This window comes from Vidua chalybeata, chromosome 8 (genome assembly GCF_026979565.1).
Source record: "Vidua chalybeata isolate OUT-0048 chromosome 8, bVidCha1 merged haplotype, whole genome shotgun sequence".
NCBI lineage: Eukaryota > Metazoa > Chordata > Aves > Passeriformes > Viduidae > Vidua > Vidua chalybeata.
Genome location: NC_071537.1, coordinates 4,864,404 through 4,884,576, shown reverse-complemented (window position 1 = coordinate 4,884,576; position 20,173 = coordinate 4,864,404). Strand labels below are relative to the sequence as shown.

Here is a 20,173-nt window from a genome sequence, read left to right as displayed (position 1 = left end):
ACTCTCTGCAGCAAGCTTGCCAGGTCAGAAATGCTCTGTGGACTATTAGATCAGCTTGACAGCTGAGTTATTAGAACTGTGATCACTCCTCCAAAAGGCAGATACAACCTTATGAAAGAAGCCTCACTTCCTCCCCCAGATGCTCACAGAGGAGGAATGATCCAGCACAACACAGTAAAATCATTCTTCAACACAATCAGCTCACAACAATAAAAAAGCAGCCTCTCCTGAGCTCTCCAGAGAAGAAAACCACTTTGCAAAGCTTGAGGAACAGATAAACCTAGAAGAACATACCAAAAAGTGCAGGCTAAAAGTAGGAGATTTTATCAAAACACCTCTTTCAACGTGAAGGTCTAGATTGGCCTTTGCTCTCACAGCAATAAACTCCAGCCCTTCTATTGAGATCTCAACATCCACACCTTCAGAACTTGTGATCCAGACACTGCACCACGGATTGTGCCTGGATACTAACAGCAACAGGGAAGTTTGTCCTGAGTACAAACACCAACAAAGCTGCAATAGCATCTCTGCAGCGTGCCTGGCAAAACTAAACATTCACAAATGAAAACTACTGAGATTAATTTTTCTCTGGACTCCTCAGGTTAAGACCATCCCGAAGAGCAGCAGCCACTCATCCGCTTTGTTCCTTGAGAGAGCAACACACAACAGCACGAAAGTGCCACAGAGTGATTTCCTTAAAGACCCATTCCTGAAAACTTTCATCTGTACACTTTGATTATACAACGTGATGACAGTCCCAAGTGAAATCACTGACACCACTGGCTTGCACAAGAATAAACAAACACACGCTTCTACAAACACAGCCCAGGCAAGAGCAGGGAAAGTCAGAAACCGTAACTCTCCAGGGCTGCTCTGTTACTTGCCTTAGATTTACCAGAGTGCATGGAAAGATCTTGACTTCTATTTCACATGTCCAAGCATTTTAAATTAACTTCTTTTAAGGAATGAAGTATTTGAGAGTGATTTACCTTCGGGTTCCACCGTGGTGTCTTCAACAACTAAATTAAATGAAGGTCGAGCCAGGGAAAGTCCAGCCATGGTGACCACCACCAGGCAGATAAGGCAACCCAAATCCCAGCTGACCATCTTTTTAGAGTAAATTCCTGGTCCATTTCCATATCTCCATGTGGACTTTAATCCCATCTGAACACCTCTAGAGAAGCATGGAGAGAAAGCCGTGCCTTCGGCCAGGGTAATGCCTCCTCCCTTGGAACGACTGCTGCTGCAGGGAGGAGAGAGATTGAACACTGTCAGCAAAAACATCTCCAAACACAAACCAAAAACCTTCATAAAGCCTCAAACAGAGCTGAGGTGAGAGGGAGGGGAGCAGGAGGATGGGAAAAATAGTTTTCCAGCTTCAAGAATATGTGAAAAGTGAGTGACTTTTCATCTTCTGTTAGCAGTTTCCATCATCACCTGAGGCGTAACCAAGTCCTCCTTGTTTTTACAAAATCACTTCTCAGCACATATTGAGAGCTATTTTACTGACAGAAAAACATACAGGTTTTCAAAAAATGAGAGGCACACACATGTGCAGGCATATAACCTGTAATGCTACAAAATTACCACAATTATACAAATTATATTCTTGTTATTGTTTGAAGGTTTATGTAAGTTTGCCTTGTTTTTCATTCCTTCACCTAGGCAGTTCTGCAGCCAGATGATTTTGTAGGAATTCAGTAATTTTCCACAAGAAACAGTTGAACAAATATACTGCTTAGACTTGGAAAAATCTGTAAGACTATTTCAACTCAGGACTTCCAGCTCCCCCATGGATGTAACTTCTTCTGACTCAGTTTAGTTTCCTTTGGAAGCCCCTGAGTCCTGGTCAGGTGAAAGGCTCAAGTCTTTGCAGTGATATTGGTTTGCTACACTGCATTACAGGTATTTAAAATCTGTATAAAATATGGTATAGATTGCTGTTTCACAATCACCACTTTCCATCCATACATGCCAAGCTATGTGCACAAAACTTTCTTTGCTCAGTCTCTCAATGATGCTTATTGAGATATATTTTTCAGAGGTGGGAAAAAAAAAAAAGAGTCTATCTTATTCACAATAAAACAAATTTAAATGGATGAAGTTAAGTGATAATCCAGCCACGGTCCAACAGAGAAGTGGCACCAAAGGAACTGGCACTCCCTTCAGGGGACCCTCTTGCCTCCACACTGAGATGCCAGGTGAGGGTCAGAAGAGCATCCTCCTCACAGGGTGATTTAACAGCTCAAGCAGAAAATTAGACCTGATTTTCCGCTTCAGAAATAAAAGTAAAACCTCAGTCAATGGATAAAACAAGTAACTGCAGCAATTGTTCTAATCTGGTCAATGATTCATCTTAGATGTGATGAAACTCAACTGAAATTTGGAGAGCACTTGTCTGGAAGGGGTAAAAATAACACAAAACCTCTTTTTCCCTCCTGCCCTCAACACTTGAAAATTAAAAGAAAAAAAAAAAAATGTAAGGGAGAGTGGAGATAAAGTAAACCTTCTCCAAACTCCTTGTCATTAAGATTTGGTGTGGTACCTCAGCATGCTGAAACAGGGACACAGATTCTCCTTGTATAATGCCAACAATTTAAAAAGTTGATTCTGATTTTTATTAGCCTTGTGCTAGCTGCTACAAAGTTCACAAATGCTGTTGAGGCATCTTTTGTCATGGGTACTATACACAGTAACTTCTGGAGACTGTAGAAACAGGTTTTGGATGACAGAAATAAATCACTTGAGGAAAACAATACAAGGTGAATCCCTGCTACTTCAGGGCAAGCTTTTTCCAACTCCGTTGATATCACCTCAAAGCCCTGTCCCTCCTGTAAAGATTTCAGCCTGGCTCCAGCATCCCAGACCACAAGCTAGCAACTACCATTAAATTTCCAGCGAAAACACCACCAGACCACTGAACAAACATTGGCGAAGAGCTTGCCCAGCCCTTCTCTAAATAAGCACAGAGCAGGTGTAGAGCTGAAGAGAGCTCTGTCTTTGGGACAGCTCTGTGTGTGGAGCAGGAGCGCAGCAAGCCCCCCTGGATGCCACCACCCAGGTCCACTGCCCACCTCGCTGTCTGGCAGCCTGTTTAGCTCAGTTTATCCAGCTGTAAAGTGGGTAGAAACCCCTAATTAACGGCCTGGGTGTAATGCTGATTTAATTCCCATAAATCATCCTGTAAACTCTGATTAAAGTCTATGTTGATAAATGCAAAATCCTATCATGGTTTTGCAGAAAGAAAACATACCAGAACGCCAGCATGTATTTCAGACTCCAAGAGCATTAATTCCACTGACATTCTTGCAGTTTCAGATTTTCAGACTACACTAAACGCCACTGAAAGCACATTTGTGGTTCCTATCCTCATCCTAAATCCTGAAGTGCGGCACAAAGCTACTTGGCCACGCGTCTCCTCACCTGAAGATTTTTGTTGCCTCCTGCACCTCAACATCTGCCGGCAGAAAGAAGGGATTCTTCATCCACAGGGCAGCAGCAAACCCAAACTCCTGGCTTGCGAAGGTGCAACAATGCAAAAATCAGAGCTCTGCACCCATCCATGGAGCCAAAGCACTCTACCACCAGGACAGCAGACAGGCTTCAAGGATTGCCCTCTCCCAAAAGAAGTGGAGTCCAGCGAAGATGAAACGAAACCAAATTCTTTTCATAGTTTAATTGCCACAGTTGCTGTGGGACGAATCCCTGGAAAGACCTCCTGTGCTGGATAATTATGTACCTCTATCTCAATGTTTGGAACACAGCCCCAGCATGCTTTTTGGCCTCCACAATTCTGGCTTCCTGACTACAATACCATAATCCCTCCTGGAGTCTCAGACTCAGTGAAAGCCACACGTAGTGTTTATTTTTCCCCTTGAAAGGGAACTCTGTCTCTCTTCTCAGCCTACACTTTGGGGAGGAGTTGTCAGCCCCCAATGATTGATGGCTCTCCTTGCCACTCGCTCATCAAGTCAATTTTCACCTCGTCACATACCTGCCCAAATTTTCTTTGCCAAACTGACAAGCATGGGAAAGCAGACTGGTTTGGGAGCCCAACCAAATTCCTCCAAGCTGCACTTCAGTTTAAACACACTCGCACACACAAACAAGTAGTACTTGTTCAGCAGTGGCATTAATTAAATTCAATGCTCAGTGTTCTTTTTAATCTACTTGCATTGTTGTTTATAAGATGTTTATCACTCCCCAGGGACAGTACGATTTGTAGAGTATGTTAACCAAATCAATACATTGCTCACTGTATAACTTTTCAGCATCTTTCTCAATTAGGCGGGGAATAGCAAAATCTGAGTGAAATATGGATCTTCCCTCCACAAAGAAACCTCAAGCTCTCTAAAAGCCCAGTAGCTTCGTCAGAAAAATCCAGGTAGATGAAGCTTTAAAGCTATCAGCTTTATATACACAATTCCACTAACAGAGGAATTGTGTATGGACAGAAAATGCAGAAATATACATCCGCCTATAAAAATATACATAGACATATATATCTAACAAGACTCTTCAGCAGAGTTCAATCGCCAAGCAAATCTGAGCATCACAGCTATTAAACATTAATTCTGAAGGACTAATGGGAACCGGCTGGCAGCTTCAGTACTTTTTCATTGTTTGAACTTCTTTCATTTGCTTTCCAGGACTATCCTGTTTTTCTCAAGTCTTTTGCCACCAAGAGATCGGGGGGGGGGGGGGGGGGGGAAATCTGCATTTTAATTGACATTCCAGAGAGCGGGAGAAGTCCAGAGGCTGCTGATTGCTGTCTATTCAGCCCAAACAGGCTTTTCAGATGAAAATGAGAAAAGGCTAGTGGAAGATTTACAGGGATTTGGTACAAAGGAGACAATAAAGTTTTAAATGTTGATAGCGTTTCACACCAAACGCATAATGGGTCCCAGTTTGAAGGGGCCGTTTTGCATTTAAATATATATTTCATTGACGATTTCTCTCCCCCCTTATCTCAGACGGGGCGGTTGTGCCCCGCGGCCCCGCTCCCGCAGCACGGCGGGGCAGGACCGGCCTCCGACCCGGGGTCGGTACCGAGGCGGGGCTGCTCCTCCGGGACCGAGCCCCCCTTCCTCAGCCCGTGCTGCCCGTCCTGCTGTCACCGCTGGAACCATCCCCAAAGACACCCACGGGGATGCGGGAAAGGCAGGGGAACAGCGCTGCTGCTCGGGCTTCCCCCCGCACCGCAGCGGCGACCGAGCGACCACATCCCGACCCGCAGCTCCACCGGGGAGCAGAACGGAGCCCCGCACCGGCACATCCCGCCCCGGGCAGCCCCGAGCCCCGCACCGGGGGACCCCCGAGCCCCGCGGAGCGCTGGAGCGCGCACACGGCTCCGAGAACGCGGCGGGACCCCCAGCCCTGCCCCGGGGCCGCCCCTTCCCCGGCCCGCCCGCTGCCTTTACCTGCGGCGAGAGCGCCGGGCGGGCTCCGCTCCGCGGCGGCTCCCGGGCTGGGGCGCGGTGCCGAGCGGCGGCTCCCGGGACGGGGCGAAACTCCCGGCACTGCGGCCGCGGTCACTGCGCGGGCGGCCCCGGCTGGCGAGCCCGCAGCGGCGCAGCGCCGCGCATCCCCCGCGGGACGCGCCCGGGGCAGGCAGGAGGGCGGCGAGGCGAGGCAGGAGCCGGCCCGGCGCCCCGTCCCGTGCCGTGCCCTGGCTCGGCCGCAGCGGCTACCGCCTCAGAGGGGCGAGCCCGCCGTGCCCGGCGCCAGCTGCCTCCTCCCCCGCGCGGGCATCGCCGAGCAGCGCGCCGCGGGTCCCGCTCCGCTCCATCCAGCCGCCCGCCCCGAGCCGCCGCAGCTTTGTCACGCCGACAGCCCCCTCGGGTGGGAGGTGGGTTTTCTCTCCCCCCCTTTCCCCCTCTCGGCGCACTCCTCCGGCTCCTTCCTCCTCCCCCGGTCACTCCCCCCGCTGCAACCCGAGCCGTTTCCTGGACGGCGCTGCCGGGCTCTGCCAATCGCCGCCGAGCCCCTTCCCCCGCCCGGCCCTCGGAGGTGCGGAGCCGGGAGCCCCCACCCCGCCCGAGGGTCGCGGATGCCCCCGCGGCGCGGACCTGGCGCACTCGGCGGCACCGGAGAGGGGCAGGAGGGGAGCAGGGGATCCCCAGCTCCGGCCGCTGCCGGCCCGGGGGAGCGGGACAGCTCATCCCGGTGAGACCGCGGGGCTGGAGGGGAGGAACCCCGCGCAGCTCCCGGACGGTCGCTCCGCCGAAAGTTTTCCAGCGGGTTGGAAAGGATAGGTGGGGAGCGCGGAAAGCGCCACCGCAGTGGGTGAACCTGGGCTGCGGCACCGCCACCCCGGCACTGGGCAGCATCTGCATCCTCGCACAAAAATGGTACCAGCTCAGCAGCGGTCCCCGAAAGCTCTCCTGAAGTGTTTCTGGCTCAGAAGCCACGGCTGGCCTGTGGCCAGTTCCATCTAGAGAGGGCAGCTGGATAACACCCGCTCCAAAAATCACCCTCAGGAACTTCTCAGTCCAAAGCCTGATTCCAGCTGCCCCGTGAATTGGTCTGACAGTGCACTTTTAATACCTGTGTGGTGCCCAAATGGGAAAAGTTGTCGAAATGTTATGCAAACATCATTTGTTTGGACACACAGATTTAAAACTGCATAATATGGGCATTCAGAATTCAATATAGCTTAGCCTGATCCTTGCTTAATAAAACATTTACTTTAGATACCATCAACTAAAAGGTTTTGAATATGGAGTCTGTGTAATGCTTGTGTAGAGTCAGCTTGACAACAAAATCAATAAGTGGTGGTTGCCTCAAATTTAATCAGTGTTGATCAATTTAATGTTACTTTATTTACGCTCTACTGTACATTTTATATGTTGTGTGAGGTATTGATCAAGGGGATTTTCAAGGACTGAGGCCACACATCGTGGTGTAAGACTATTTACACATACCTAGACACCAAAAACTTGAAAACAAGTTTTTGTAGAGTATGTACTTACCTCCCAGCATGTATTTTCCCACCACTACTGCAGTCTTTATGAGGGATGGCAGACAAATTTGTAATTGATTGGAAACACAGGTTTAGTTTTTTGTTTTTGTGGTTTTTTTTTGTTGTTCCTAAAGCAACAGACATCTGAATGTTCTAATTGAGAAGCTGAGATGTCACAGTCAAGATCCAATTTTCCCAGCACCAGGCATGTCCATCGCCCATTGAAAACATTGTTAACACATTCTCACATAAATTATTGTCTGGCACAGGAAGCTGCAATACCTTTCCCCATTCATCGATATCTTTGCATACTCTGAAAGAAAAGGAAGCATTCCAGTAAAAATGACAAATCAGAACACCTATTTCCAAGGTCTGGAAGCACTTGTCAGAATTTATTCTTTTGGAGGATGAAAAGATAGCAGTCTATCAATGGCAGCCTTTTCCCTTAAATGAGCCACATTCTCCTAAAGTGGCCCACAACAGCCCAGCTCCTCAATCTGAGAAAAGCAGAAGCATGTTTGGAATTAAAGGGGTGGGAGGGAGATCAATTCTGTCATCATATTTAGGCTTCAAGAGATCTCAGTGGGCCCAGGGAGCCTTTCATAGCAGTTAGGCTGCTGAATGAGAGCATAATCTCTTTACAGTTTTTTCCTCCTCCTCTCAAAGTGGCTGGGATCCTTTCTGTGAGCCCTCCTGCACGTGAATGGTGTGGCTAATAAGCCTATTAATGAGGTTCCACAGCAGAGTGTGAATAGGTAAATAAGCCCCAATCTGTTGAGGTTCAGGAGCAAGGGCAGTAAAGCCATCATGAACTAAAGGTGACAGTTTGAACTGAAATAGGAACAACAGCTCCAGGTTTCAAGCGAAAGAATAGACAGACAAGGCACACATTCAGGCTCCTTCTACCCCCTACCGAGTCCTATTTTCTCTCCCATTCTTCCTCCTTTATAAAATGTCTTGAGTAGTCACCCATTTTTTCAAAAGCTCTTGAGACGTCCTTTTTCATCCTGGCAATGATACATCAATAGGGAGGAAGGAAAATGAGGACACCAATGCTCCTTTGCCCCGCAAGTTTCAAAAGCAGGAACAGCGCTGTGTGCCCTCGCATATGGAAGCGGGGGAGGAGAAAGAAAGTTAAATTGAATCTTTCAGCCTGCCAGCTCTTTGTCGCTGCTGTCAGCCCAGCTCCAGTCCTCCCTCTGCACGCAGGCAGGGATACAGTTAATGTTCAACAGGGGCAGGGGCTGAGCCCGCTCCAGCTGCAGCGGGGGCACAGCTGGGCTCGGCCAAATCCGCAGCGAGGGGCACGCAGAGGTGAGGAGATGGATTCATTCCCGCCCAACATCTCTTTTACCTGGAGGGGTAAGGTGAAGATGTGCCTGACTTGAGGCTGCTCCTGGGCTGGACCCAGCAGAGCCCAGCATATCCACCAGAGCCCAGCTGGAAGGGCTGAAGGCAGAAGGTTCAGCAGGTGGCAAACAGCTCGCGTCTGCGGAGAGATGGGGTGAGACGGGCAACCAGCGCCTCCGAGTAATGGGGGGAAAGTCACCTCGGAAAACAGCGCAGCACAGAGCTGCCGAGCACTCTCAGTTCTAATCCTCGCAGACTCTCTGACATTTCTTTTAAGTGCTGGAGATATCAGGGCAGCCAGAGCTCCACGGGAAGCGGCTCCTCCATGGAATTCCAGCGAGGAAGCAGCCCCGGCTCCTGGCACGGTGCAGACAGATGGCAGGGGAGGCCACGGGTACCCCGGGGAAGGAAGTTCTGCAGCACTTCACTATTCTCCAGGTGCAGGACCTGCCAACACGCCACGGTTCCATCTGATGAAAACGGGAATAAAATACAGGAAGTTAAATTAGGGGAAAAAAAATGAAAGAAAATGAAAGCCCACATGTTCAAGTCTTAGAGGTCTATGGGGAGAAACCCTCTAGATCCAAATTCAACCACACACATCACCGAGGGTTTTCTCCATGAAAGACAATGGACATCAACAATTGTTCCTGTTATTCCAACTGTCCCATCCCAAAATTTCTCCTGCTCATGCTGGATATGATTAAATGCTTGTCTAAGACTTCTTTTTATTTTTCAATTTTTTTTTCTTTGAAGTTCTTCCAAAGCTAAGTGTCTAAACCCAAACTTTGGCAGTTAAAATATTTACCTGGATTCAAAAGTGTTTATAGTTCTCTTTCCAGGAAGCTTCAAACTTTTTTTTTTTGGGGTACCAAAGAACAAATAATAGGAACCCACTTCTGATTTTTTTTTTTCAAAGACAGGCAAAGTTGCTCTATAGATTTTTCAGTGTCTTAGGGAAAAGTAATTTCATACAAAAAAAACCCTGTTCTAAAATAAAAGCTATTACTAAAAGAGAGGCTTCCATCACTAGTTATCACCAGATATTACTTCAAGAGGCTGCTAAACTGAAAAACTGAGATAACAATTAATTATTTTAATACAAATAGATCCAATAATTATCCATGAAAGTGTGAAGCAGATGGGCTACCAAGTTCTTTTGCAGGAAAATGTCTATGGGAAGGGGGAGCTGCAGTTCCTGGCCCATCAAAGGATGGTTTTACTGGGTGTTTATCAAACAAGGAAACCTCATTTTGGTTAAGCTAGAGAAGGGGACAAATTAATTGCTTTTGTCTATCAATTTTTGATCTTCCTCCACATTATGAACAGCTGAATATTCTAGGAAATACTTCTCCAGGCAGTAAGGCTAAACAGTTGAGAAAAAAATCTTATTTTGACTGCTGCTGTGTCAATGTCTTGTAATGGCATTTGAGTATCAACACTCCCCTTGGATTGTTATGCCTTGTAGCCATGTAACCTTTCTGCTGCTCCTCTCATTTTGTGTGTCTTAAGGAAAATATTCCAAACAAATATTTGTTGTTTTCATTACAGTGTTGCAATATATATTTAAACAGGAAATATGGTGTGTTTTGAGCAGGGTATTACACTGGGATCTTGGACATTTGATGGTTTCTGCCCTTCTCCATTGGCTTTCCTGGGAAAGGCACTTAATTTGTCTGTGTCCAAGCTCTCCAGCTATGAAATGAGAATAATAGATGCTTCCTGCCTCCCACCCTTTATCCAGTTCATCTATTTAGATGGTAAGCTCCTCATCTCTGACCATGTTTTTATGCATGGCTTAGAACAATAGGGCACTGATCTCAGCTGGAACCTCCAGGCACTTCCATAATGCAAATATTGAATACTAAATAATCAAAATAAAAGAAAATCCTCAATTTATTGTGTATTCCCTCATAAAGGATTTGTCACACACTGTCCTGGTAAAGCACCCCTGGCTCTTGGGGAACAGTATCATTTCTAAAAGTGTGGAAAGCAGCATCCATCGGAGAAGATCTTTGAGCAGTGATCTCCTTTAAAGCAGAATGCAGAGAAACCCTGTGAATAAACTTCTGACAGAGCCAGACTTGTAAAAACGAAAAGACAAAGGCTGCAAAGAAAATTTCTCCTTCTGTTACAGAACTTGGGTATATTTTGCTTGTTGGCCCCAACACTTCTCATTTCTGTTTCCAGCTGATCAATACCCACTGGTTTGTTTTAGTGGAGCCCTGTGTCTCACTGGACCAGCTGGTGGCTGTGGCAGCTTCCCCTGCAGAGTTACATCAGATCAGATTCCTCTCTGGTGACACCGCAGGGTTCAGCAGAGGTGCTCCAACCTCCAGGCACAGCCTCGGAGCAGGAGGTGTGAAGTCAGCCTTACACCAGGGTTCGTGTTACACTTGAAATCCTGGAAGGAGCAGGAAACTGGAAGGCAGGAACCCACAGTGTGGGCACTCTGTTCTTTCTGGGTCTTTCTGTGACCCAGCTGTCCCACAGCACCAAATCCCAACAGATCCCTCCTGCTTCCCAAATCCTCTGCTGCAGTGCCAAGATCTGCGTTTCGAGTTCTCTCTCCCACAGGCCCAGGTGCAGACACAAGCAAGCACAGTCACTCTGTAGCAGTTAAAAATATAAAATAAAAGAAATTTTTCTGCTTCCCACCTTTCCCTGCCTCATTCTTCTTAACCCTCAATCATCTTTCAAGTCAGCATTCTCCAGGCAGTCAATATTCTTTCTCCTCTCCCCATCCTTTGCACATAATTTCCTTTCCCTATCTCCTGCCATAGTTTTCACAGGAATTTGCTTCTTCCTTTATGTGTGTCTCTCAGTGTAAGCCATGCCTTTTATCAGTTGCAGTCCCCACTGGAAGGTGGCCTCCTCCTCCACTCTGCCAGGTGATTGTGGTACCCACAATTTCACTGGATTGCCTTGGAGAGCAGCCAGTGATCTGCCCAAGAAAGTCTCCACATAAACAGAGATGCATCAAGGTTTAACAGCCCTCATTTGTTAACTCTGTAACCACGTTCACAAGCTGCAGACCCCAAAAATGGCATGGAAAGGTGATGGTCAGGCAGACAAAGTCCAAAGACAGTTTGATACGGGCATGGGGGTTCCTTAAACCGAAGTCACAGAAAGGTTTCCCACACACAGACCCGAAGTGTCCTTTTTCCCTGCTCTCACAGACCCAGAAACACCCTTCTCTCCTTCATTCTTTTCTGTTTTAAATAAAGGGTTGCAGGGAAGCTTGCTTTGCATGAAATCCAGACTTGTATTGCTGAATATTCATATGCATATGAATGAATATTCATATATGTATAAACACACAGCCATATTTCAGGGCTTGAAGAGAAGGCCTGCTTTTGATTTAGATAGCCAAGTTGAGGTCAGATTTCATTTCTTAAAGGATAGCAAAGGTTGTGTTGGTGATTGCTGGATGAGAAAAACCCCAAAACCCTCATGCTGCTCTCCTGATGCCAACTGAGCGGAGACCCTGCTGGAGACTCCCAGGGCTGCTGAACTCAATGGGTCAGGAAATGTTTTGCACTGTGGGTACAAGTAAAGAGGCCAGAAACTTGATTACAGGGGAGACTTAGTTAAATATTCACTGGGATTCATTATGTGAAAACCACTAGAAAGGAACAAGTTTCTACAGGATGGGTAGGGCTGTTTTATTCTTCTGCTGCTGTGAAATGCTCCTGGTGGCTGCCTAACCCAGCTGCTGTCCTCTAGTGGGAGGAATACAGCAGGTCCGTGAGGATGTGCAGCAGTGCTTTTGCTGGTTTTTAATCCTGGTGCTCCTTTAATTTGCCAAAGACAGCCTTGCAGACCCAGCCCTGTGCCACGGGTGTCCTCCACGGGGGTTTCATGGTAAATAGCCTCTCCCTACCTTCCCGAGATGGATGGGTCCCAAAATTTTGCAGGTCCTTTGAAAAGGGCAATAATGTTGATTGGTGACAAATGATAAATCTCAAAAATCTCTTTAAAAAGGGAGATTTTAAATAGGGCTTCAAATTTTTACTGGAATATTCAGCCTCATTACATGCAAATCAGAGCAGCAATGCATCTGAAAGCAACAAATTCAATTTTGGCCAGAGGACAAGAAAAGAGTAGTAAGGAGTGAGGAACTGGAGAAATATTGATCCCAGATTTACAGAAAGCATTAGCTCTGAAAAGAGGTTTTCATGGCATGCAAAGGGTGAAATCCTGTGTTGGCCAGCGACGTAGCTCTGCCTTAAAAACATACAAGGCAATTTCTCTCCTGTAAATTTTATTCCCTGAAGCCGTACATTCAGCAATCTACTTTCTGAGGGGAAAAAAAAGAAAAAAAAAAAAAAAAAAAAGGGCATCAGCAGTCCCACCCTGCTCCACATGTAGCAACAAGCTCCTGGAATTGAATAGCTAATTGAATATTAATTCTAGAAAACAGAGAAACTGAAACATTTTAAACAGAAACTGCCGTGATCGCCAGAGTACAACCCAGGGTGGGGGGGAGGAACAAGCGGTGAAAAATTGAGCTAAAAGCAAAGGACCTGCATTTGTAATTGTGTTCAACAGGAAAAACATCATTTACAGATAAGAAATAATGCAGGTTTAACCCTCTCTCTGCAAACAAACAGGCAGGAGCAACTACAAGCAATGGGTCTCTTTCCATGCCACAGGGGTGCCCAGGGGTCAAGAGAAGGGACAAAAGGAAAAAGAAGCTGAAGGAGGAAAGGAAGGTGCTCATATGGGGCTCTCACTAAAACTGTCATGGAGCCAGGACATGATGGGGAAATACAAGGTTTCTTTGGGGAATACAAGGTTTCTTTTCTTTCTTCATTCCTGCCTTGAATACCCAGGTTTCTGTTGGTTTAAAGGGTAAGGAGCAGACCAGGAGTGTTTTCCAGAGACATGTGAAAAATGCTTTCCCCAGTTTCCTCAGGGAGCATCTTGCAAAAGATCCCAGAGGAAAATCATGCTATGATCCCATGTGCTTAGAGACAGCCAGCTGCCTTGTACTCCAGGAAAATCTGTCTGGTCATGGGATATGTTAAATGCTGGGTTTAGTACTGAGACTTCCTTTTCTTGGATGCCGAGAAGATCAGCAAACTGGCCCAGCAGAAAATACCTCCAAATGCCCTTGCATCCAAAACTCTGACAAATTTGCCACCCATTTGGAGCTCTTCTGTTAATAGGGAGAATGGTGGGAGAAGGGAATTAACTTCACCAGAGGGAAAAACTCTTCCAAAATCCTCATATCCATGTCAGAATCATGGAATGGTTTGCGTTGGAAGAACCTTTAAAGGTCAGCTAGTCCAACTTCCCCTGCCAAGGGCACTTTCCACTGTCCCGGGTTGCTCCAAACCCTGTCCAGCCTGGCCTTGGACACTTCAGGGATGGGACAGCCACAGCTTCCCTGGGTACCCTGTGAGTGCTGGGTCATGTCCAGTTTCCCTGCCCCTTTCCAGCCTGCAGCACAGAGCTCCAGCTCCAGGAAGGGATAAGGCCACTGGCCTGATGCTGGAGGAGAGGCAGGAGGCTCCAGGCACTGCAGACCCCACTCCTGGGGGGCTGTGCTGCCTCTCCCCATGGGATCTGTGGGCTGGGAGCTGAATCTCATCACCAGAGGAGTGAGGAGAAGCAGTGCACAGCTGTTTGCATGATACATATCTTGTGAATAAATAAACCCTATCTCCAGTGCTGCTGCTTTCTAAACATCTATAGAGGCGTGCATGCACTCCAAACATTCAGAAAATAAACAGAAAGGGAGCTGCTCAGTAAACTCCCCTCCAGCCAAAACCCAGCCCTGCAAAAATGTCATCTCTCAACAGAATCCAAAATCTCATCAGACCCCGAAATTTGTCTTTTTAAGAAATGCTGTCTCCATTCTCTGATGCAGAGACACCTCAGAGGCTGTAGGCTTATGTTTCCTAAGCCTGATGAATGTTTTTCCACAAATACTGGGAGGCAGAAGGAGGTAAAGAATAGTTAAAGGCAGCACAATTGAAAATTAGCTCAAAATGCCTCAAGCTGCAATTCAGATGGATTACAAGATAACCTCAGTAGTTTCAAGAATGTAGTAAGAACAGCCCTAAATCAACATAAATACTTGCTCAACCATTTTCATCTCAGTATTAATGTCAGATTTTTTTTTCTTTTCTCTTGTGGCATTAAAACCATTTTCCAGCTTTTATTTTTTGGCAAAGTATTTGTGGTTACTGGGAAAGGGGGATGAGAATGGTGATGAGGCAAGGGAAGTGGGGTCTGTCCCTCTGGAGAGTGGGAATGGAGCTGGGCAGGTGAAGGCTGGTGCTGGTGGGTGCACCTGGGGGATTGGCTGGGGTTTGAGGGGAGACAGGCAGATGCCTCCTGCCAACCCCTCTTTGGTTTTGTCTGCTCAGTTTTGTCACGAGGCAGCTCTGACCATTTTCAGTGCTTTCTTGAAGGTTTTTGTTTAAGTCCTGGTGGGCCATACCCACAATACATTCCCACTCACGCTCAGCAGCACTGACAGCCTCAGAAGCCCTATATTCTGGGGTAACTTCTGGAGATTTCTTTATACTCAGAGGAAAAAAAATCCCCAGAGAGCCACCTGTGGCCTTGGGGATACATTTCTGCTTTATGGTCGCCAGCAAGCTGGCCTGGAGACACACCCTTGCTTGCTGGAGTACAGATAAGCTTCCAAGGACTTCAAAGGGATTGCTGAAGCAGACTGCAGTGGATTTCTGCAGAAATGTAATGCACAGCATGTGTCTGAGGGGATGGAGAAGAGCCGGGGTGGTTTAGATTAGATAGCACTATTTGGCTTTTGAGGGACTTGAGGAAGTGAAAGACACGTAATTGTCTTTTAGAGTGTAATATTTGACTTCAGTTCACCCAGAATTGCAGAAGAGCTTGTAGATAAGCAGGAGAAATTATTTCCTTGTGAGGGTTGGCTACCACTTCCATATGACAAATCTCCCTTAGAGCAATTTTCCATCCAGGGTGTCACTGTGCTGGGGTAAGGCTCACTTATACACTTGTCCAGTCCTAGAAATTTATTATTGAATTTATTATTGCTACAGAGCACCCCAGGGCTACATCTTCCTTTATTCTTTATAGAATTACAGAGTCCTAAAATATTTGGGTTGGAAGGGTCATGAAAGACAATTTCATCCCAACTCCCAGCCATGGGCAGGGACAGCTTCCACTAGACCAGGTTGCTCCAACCCAAACCAACCTGACCTTGAACACTTCCAGGGATGGGGCAGCTTCTCTGGGCTACCTGGGCCAGTGTTTCACACACTCATTGGAAAAAAAAAAAATCCTTATATCAACCTTCTTTTAGTTTGAAACCACCCCTGCTCAAAAGCTCATCCCCACCCATTCTGGGCCATTGCTCATTGCCTCATCTACTGCAAGTCTTCTGATGGTCTTTATTCATTGCTTGGTTCCAGCTCTGCTCTCTGGATACACATAGGATTTTACACATTTTTCAGGAGATTGTGGCCTGCTCTCAATGTTTTTTCTTTCTATTTAAAGTCAATAATATCTTTCAAGAGTTAAACAGAAGGATGAGTTTCTTCTCCTGAAAGAAGATACACCCAATTAACCAATAGCCAACCCAGCTCCTCCTTAGGTGAATATTCCCTATTTGATATCGAGATTTATTTTCCTTGAAGAAATGTGCCAGACCACGCCAACAACATGAAAAATCACCGTGAATTTGTCAGCAGGAACATTTGCTCTGGAGTGAGTACGAGCTTGAAGAGCAGAGCCAGAGTCAAGGCTGGGACTGAAGATTAACTGCTTGTTCCATTAAATAATTTACTGGCCAAACACTAAGCATTGTAAAGTGTGTGTGTCTCAGGCCAACAAAGAAACATCTGCCCAGCAAAATTTACCTGCATGTAATCCTCAATTGCAGGCTTTGAAATTCCTTGTATAAATCTCATCTCCTTGCCTATCAGAGGGTATTATTCCCACTCTCCTGGTGAGTTACAGTCTTCAAATGCCCCCTTGTGCATCTCTGCTGATGAAAGCCACAAAGGCAGAAGAAAAGAAGAATTTTCACAGCTGCCAGCTCACAACCCACCAGAGTTTTTCAGGTCTGTGCCTCACCACCAGTAAACAGAACCTCTGTTAGAAAGATTTTTCTGTCTATTTTCAGTAAACACAGGGAGATAAACATATGCAGTTTTCCCCAAAACACTCTTCAGCAAAGTACTGGTTTTGCTTCAAAAAGTAAAATTCTTGCTGGTAAATAAATTTGTTTCTCCAAAGTGAGCAGCTTTCTAAACAAAAGCATGAATTTTTCTGTTCATTTCAATAAGTACTGGGCAGTAAGGTTGAAAACCCAATAATTTGTGAAGCTGTGTTGTACACAATGAAGAATAATTTAGCATTGGCAAAAGGATGGATCCTGGCTTTTGCATGCTGACAAATGAGAGAATAATTTTCCAGTATTTTATCCCTTGGACATTGCCTGCTTTTCACATGAAGTAAATTGGTATTTCAGTTCTCCTCTAACCCTGCTTTGCTCACAGGTTAAAAAAATATAACATTTATTAGAATGAGCTCCTAAAGCACAAGAGAGGGAGTCTGACTGATGTCATTGTGGGGACGTGGTCTGAGAGTTCATCAAACCCACTGACTGAATAAATAAGTGTATAATCATGGGAAATACTGGAGTCACTACATCTATGTCCCCAAAAAACACTTTCTTGTTTATCTACTAATTCCAGAGTATTAAGAGAAGACTCATTATTCACAGACATCATAATTAAGTTTGGCATTCCCTGTAGGCATTCATTCACCACTATCACAGAGACAGAGAAAAGTCAAGTAGACCTCACATACAGGCCTTTATCTTCATTTTCCTTCGAGGTCCTTGTACAGAAACAGCTGAAACCAGTACAAGGGTTCATCTAGATCATAAACACTGGATTAATTTAGTAGATTTATTCAGTGCTGGATGAGTTTGTAGGGTACTCTTGGGTTGTGGGGGTGGTTTCTATGGGATTGTATCAAAGGTCCTCTTCTTACTTGCCCTTTTTTTTTTCCCTTCTCACCACAAGCCTGCTGCTGACTGTTCAGCACTGCTGTGGTGACAGCCCTGGCAACTCCTGCCAGCCCAGGTATTCCCAGGGATGTAGAAATTTTCCATGCCCATACCCTTGCCAGCTCATCTGCAGGGGCTCAGGAGCCACTTGGGCAGGTAGCAGTGGTTTGGATGTCACTGCAGTTCAGCCACAGCTCCTCCACAAGAGGCCAGGAGGAGGAGGAGGAGGAGAAATCCTGCTCCAGCCAGGGAGGTCTGTGCCCTGCCCACCAGAGGGGCTTTTGTAAATTTCCCCTTTATGCTAAGGGAAGAGAAGAAAAATATACTTAGCAACTCCAAAAGTCACTACCACCACTGTATTTTGCATTCCTTAAATATCTAAGCACACAAGGATTGTTTTTGCAGGAAAATGAGTAGAAAGAGGGCTGCTGTGCAGTTCACTGCTTGGCCTGGGGTATTTCCTGGTGAATTATCCCTTAGCACTGGTGTTCCATCAGGCAAGCAGTAACCCATTCCTCAGGACAAGAAAAGGGATCAGGAGGCTTTCTAAAGGTGAGACAATTCCCTTTAAGCCAAGTTATATTTAATGATAGGGAGAAGTTATTGGAGGAATAGATACAGAAGTAAAAGCACATCACAGAAAAATTCAGAAAATGCCATTTGTTCTCACTTTCCCCCCCACTTCTTCATGCAGGAAAGATTGAGGTAAGACTTAAAGCATGAAGGTAAGCAATGCTTTAATACAGCATTTAAAACATTTTATTTCACCCAAGTGGAGACTTGCAGTGTCTCGTCTGAACTCCTGCATTGCCTGGGTCATGTACTTGCTACCAGAACCTCCAGCATTAAGACCATAACTTCTGGTTGAACCAGATTGTTCAGAAAAAAAAAAAAATAACCCCATCTTAATTTAAGTTTTCAAAGAGAGAATTCGTCATATCCCTAGGCAAATTGTTTCAGATATTAAATTCTCCAGTGGCCAAGAATGCACACCTTATTACTGGTCTGAATTCTTCAGCTTCAGCTTTCAGCCGCAAAACCTCATTATAATCTTGCTTCATTACAGAGCCCTTTCCCCACACCAGAACCCTTTGGCACTAATGGTTTGTCACACAGGGAAGCATGGGGTGATGCACACACTGTCAGGGAGAGAATGCACGCAATAGCCAGTAAACTGTGCAAATTTGCTACATTTACAGGAATTTCCTGAGTTAATGTCAGTTACCCAGTCTTTTATTTAGGCCAATTAAACATTTGAAAAAAAATAAAGCATGTCAGTTGTACTTTCAGCATGCACCAAAAGGAGGGACAGCACCACATCAAACAACATTAGATATTTATGGGAAGGTTTAGGTTGGGTATCAGTAAAAGGTTTTTCACCCAGAGGGATGGTTGAACACTGGAAGAAGAGCAGTGGTCAGAACACCAAGCCTGACAGAGCTCAGGAAGTGTTTGGACAATGCTCCTGGGCACAGGGTGGGATAGTTGGGATGTCCTGCACAGGGTCAGGAGCTGGATTTGATGGTCCTGATGGATCCCTTCCAACTCAGCACACTCTGTGACTCCATGAAATGACAATATCAACACAAACCTGTAGCACCACGGCGTGGCACAGCTGTGGCTGTCCCCACAACACCAAAGTGCACAAAGCCCCGAGCAGCAGAGCCACAAACCAGCAGAGGAGCACGCACTGCCAGTGGGCCGCTCCTGTGCCTGTCCGCACCTCACAGCGCAGGGAATTTCTGTTGTGTTTGGCACGGGACGTTTGAAGGCAAACAATGCAGCGCCCGATTGTTTTTTTCCACTGGCCTTTGGGAGGCTGCAGAAGGAGCAGTGGGGTGAGGCCAAGCCGCGCCGGGAGCGCCGCCGTGGCTCCGGCGTGCTGCAGCTTGACGGCTGCGGCGCGTGGGCCCTGCTCCTGCTCCGAGGCTGGCTGGCACCTCCAAGCCATGGCAGAGCACGAAGTTAACTCCCCGCCTGCCTCCTGGAGCACCACGCGGGCTGGAAGTATTGGTTTGCTGGCCCCACGTTGGGCTTCTCCCTGGGGCCTCGCCTGGAGCAGTTCTGTGTCAGGAACGAGAGACGCATTGGACTTCTTCAGTCTCCAGTTTCTTGTTGTTACCTTATTAAAGCTTCAGCATGGCGTCTGCACCAGACCTTGCATGCAGGAAAACAGCATAAAATGGCCACAGATGCACAGTTTCAAGGTTTTTTAAGGCTGAACTAAAACTAAACTACCCAATTAAAAAAATGACACCTAGATGATTTTCCCTTTTAACCCAATAACTGACCCCTCGAAGCCCACAATGTGGACTTTTTTGTCCAATTACAAAAGATCACCCAAACCCATGAAGAAGAAGGAAGAAGAAGATGAAAAAGAACAACCTGCCTTTGCCCTAAAACCTCCATCTTTTTTCATATCCATTACTATATTTTAAAAACCTAAACTCTAAATTTTTCCACCCTGTGATATCACACACTTCTAACCAACTATACACCCGTAATCCCAGTGCTATCAATCAATTTCGGAAGCCTGCTCCACAGCCTCAGGTTAAATGCAGTGCTCTCCTGCGAGTCTGTGCCTTTCAGCACAGAAAGTTTAAAATTCTCAGCATCCAAGATTCCAACAGGAAGGACGACCTGCACCACAAGGGTGCCGCTCCTTCCTCTGGTGAGGCTCAAACTTGCCTCAGCGGGCTGTGGTGCACTGATGGTCGCTTCACTGGGAGAAGGAGGACAGAGGTGAAAGAGCAAGGTGTTTGTTCCACATGAAGGTGTTTGGAGGTGATGATTTCTGCTCTGGTCAGTGGTGGTGGTGCTGCAGCTGCCACCGGCGTTCCCAGAGG

At 46.5% G+C, this 20,173-nt stretch overlaps 1 protein-coding gene across 7 annotated transcripts in view; it reads right to left on the bottom strand.

Moving 5' to 3' along the window:
• Positions 1 to 5,763, bottom strand: part of FGFR2 (fibroblast growth factor receptor 2) — an 81,215-nt gene extending 75,452 nt beyond the window's left edge. For 5 of the 7 annotated variants that reach the window (XM_053948911.1, XM_053948913.1, XM_053948915.1 and 2 more), the window contains exons 1-2: positions 3,424 to 3,501; positions 990 to 1,243 (exon numbers count right to left, since the gene is read on the bottom strand). In XM_053948911.1, the coding sequence (XP_053804886.1) occupies positions 990 to 1,243; positions 3,424 to 3,485 (316 nt within the window). In that variant the 5' untranslated portion in view covers positions 3,486 to 3,501. Of the gene's footprint in view, positions 1 to 989; positions 1,244 to 3,423; positions 3,505 to 5,420 lie in introns of those variants that run through there. The other 2 variants (XM_053948912.1, XM_053948910.1) reach the window with 2 other exon arrangements.
• Positions 5,764 to 20,173: the final 14,410 nt, after the last annotated feature.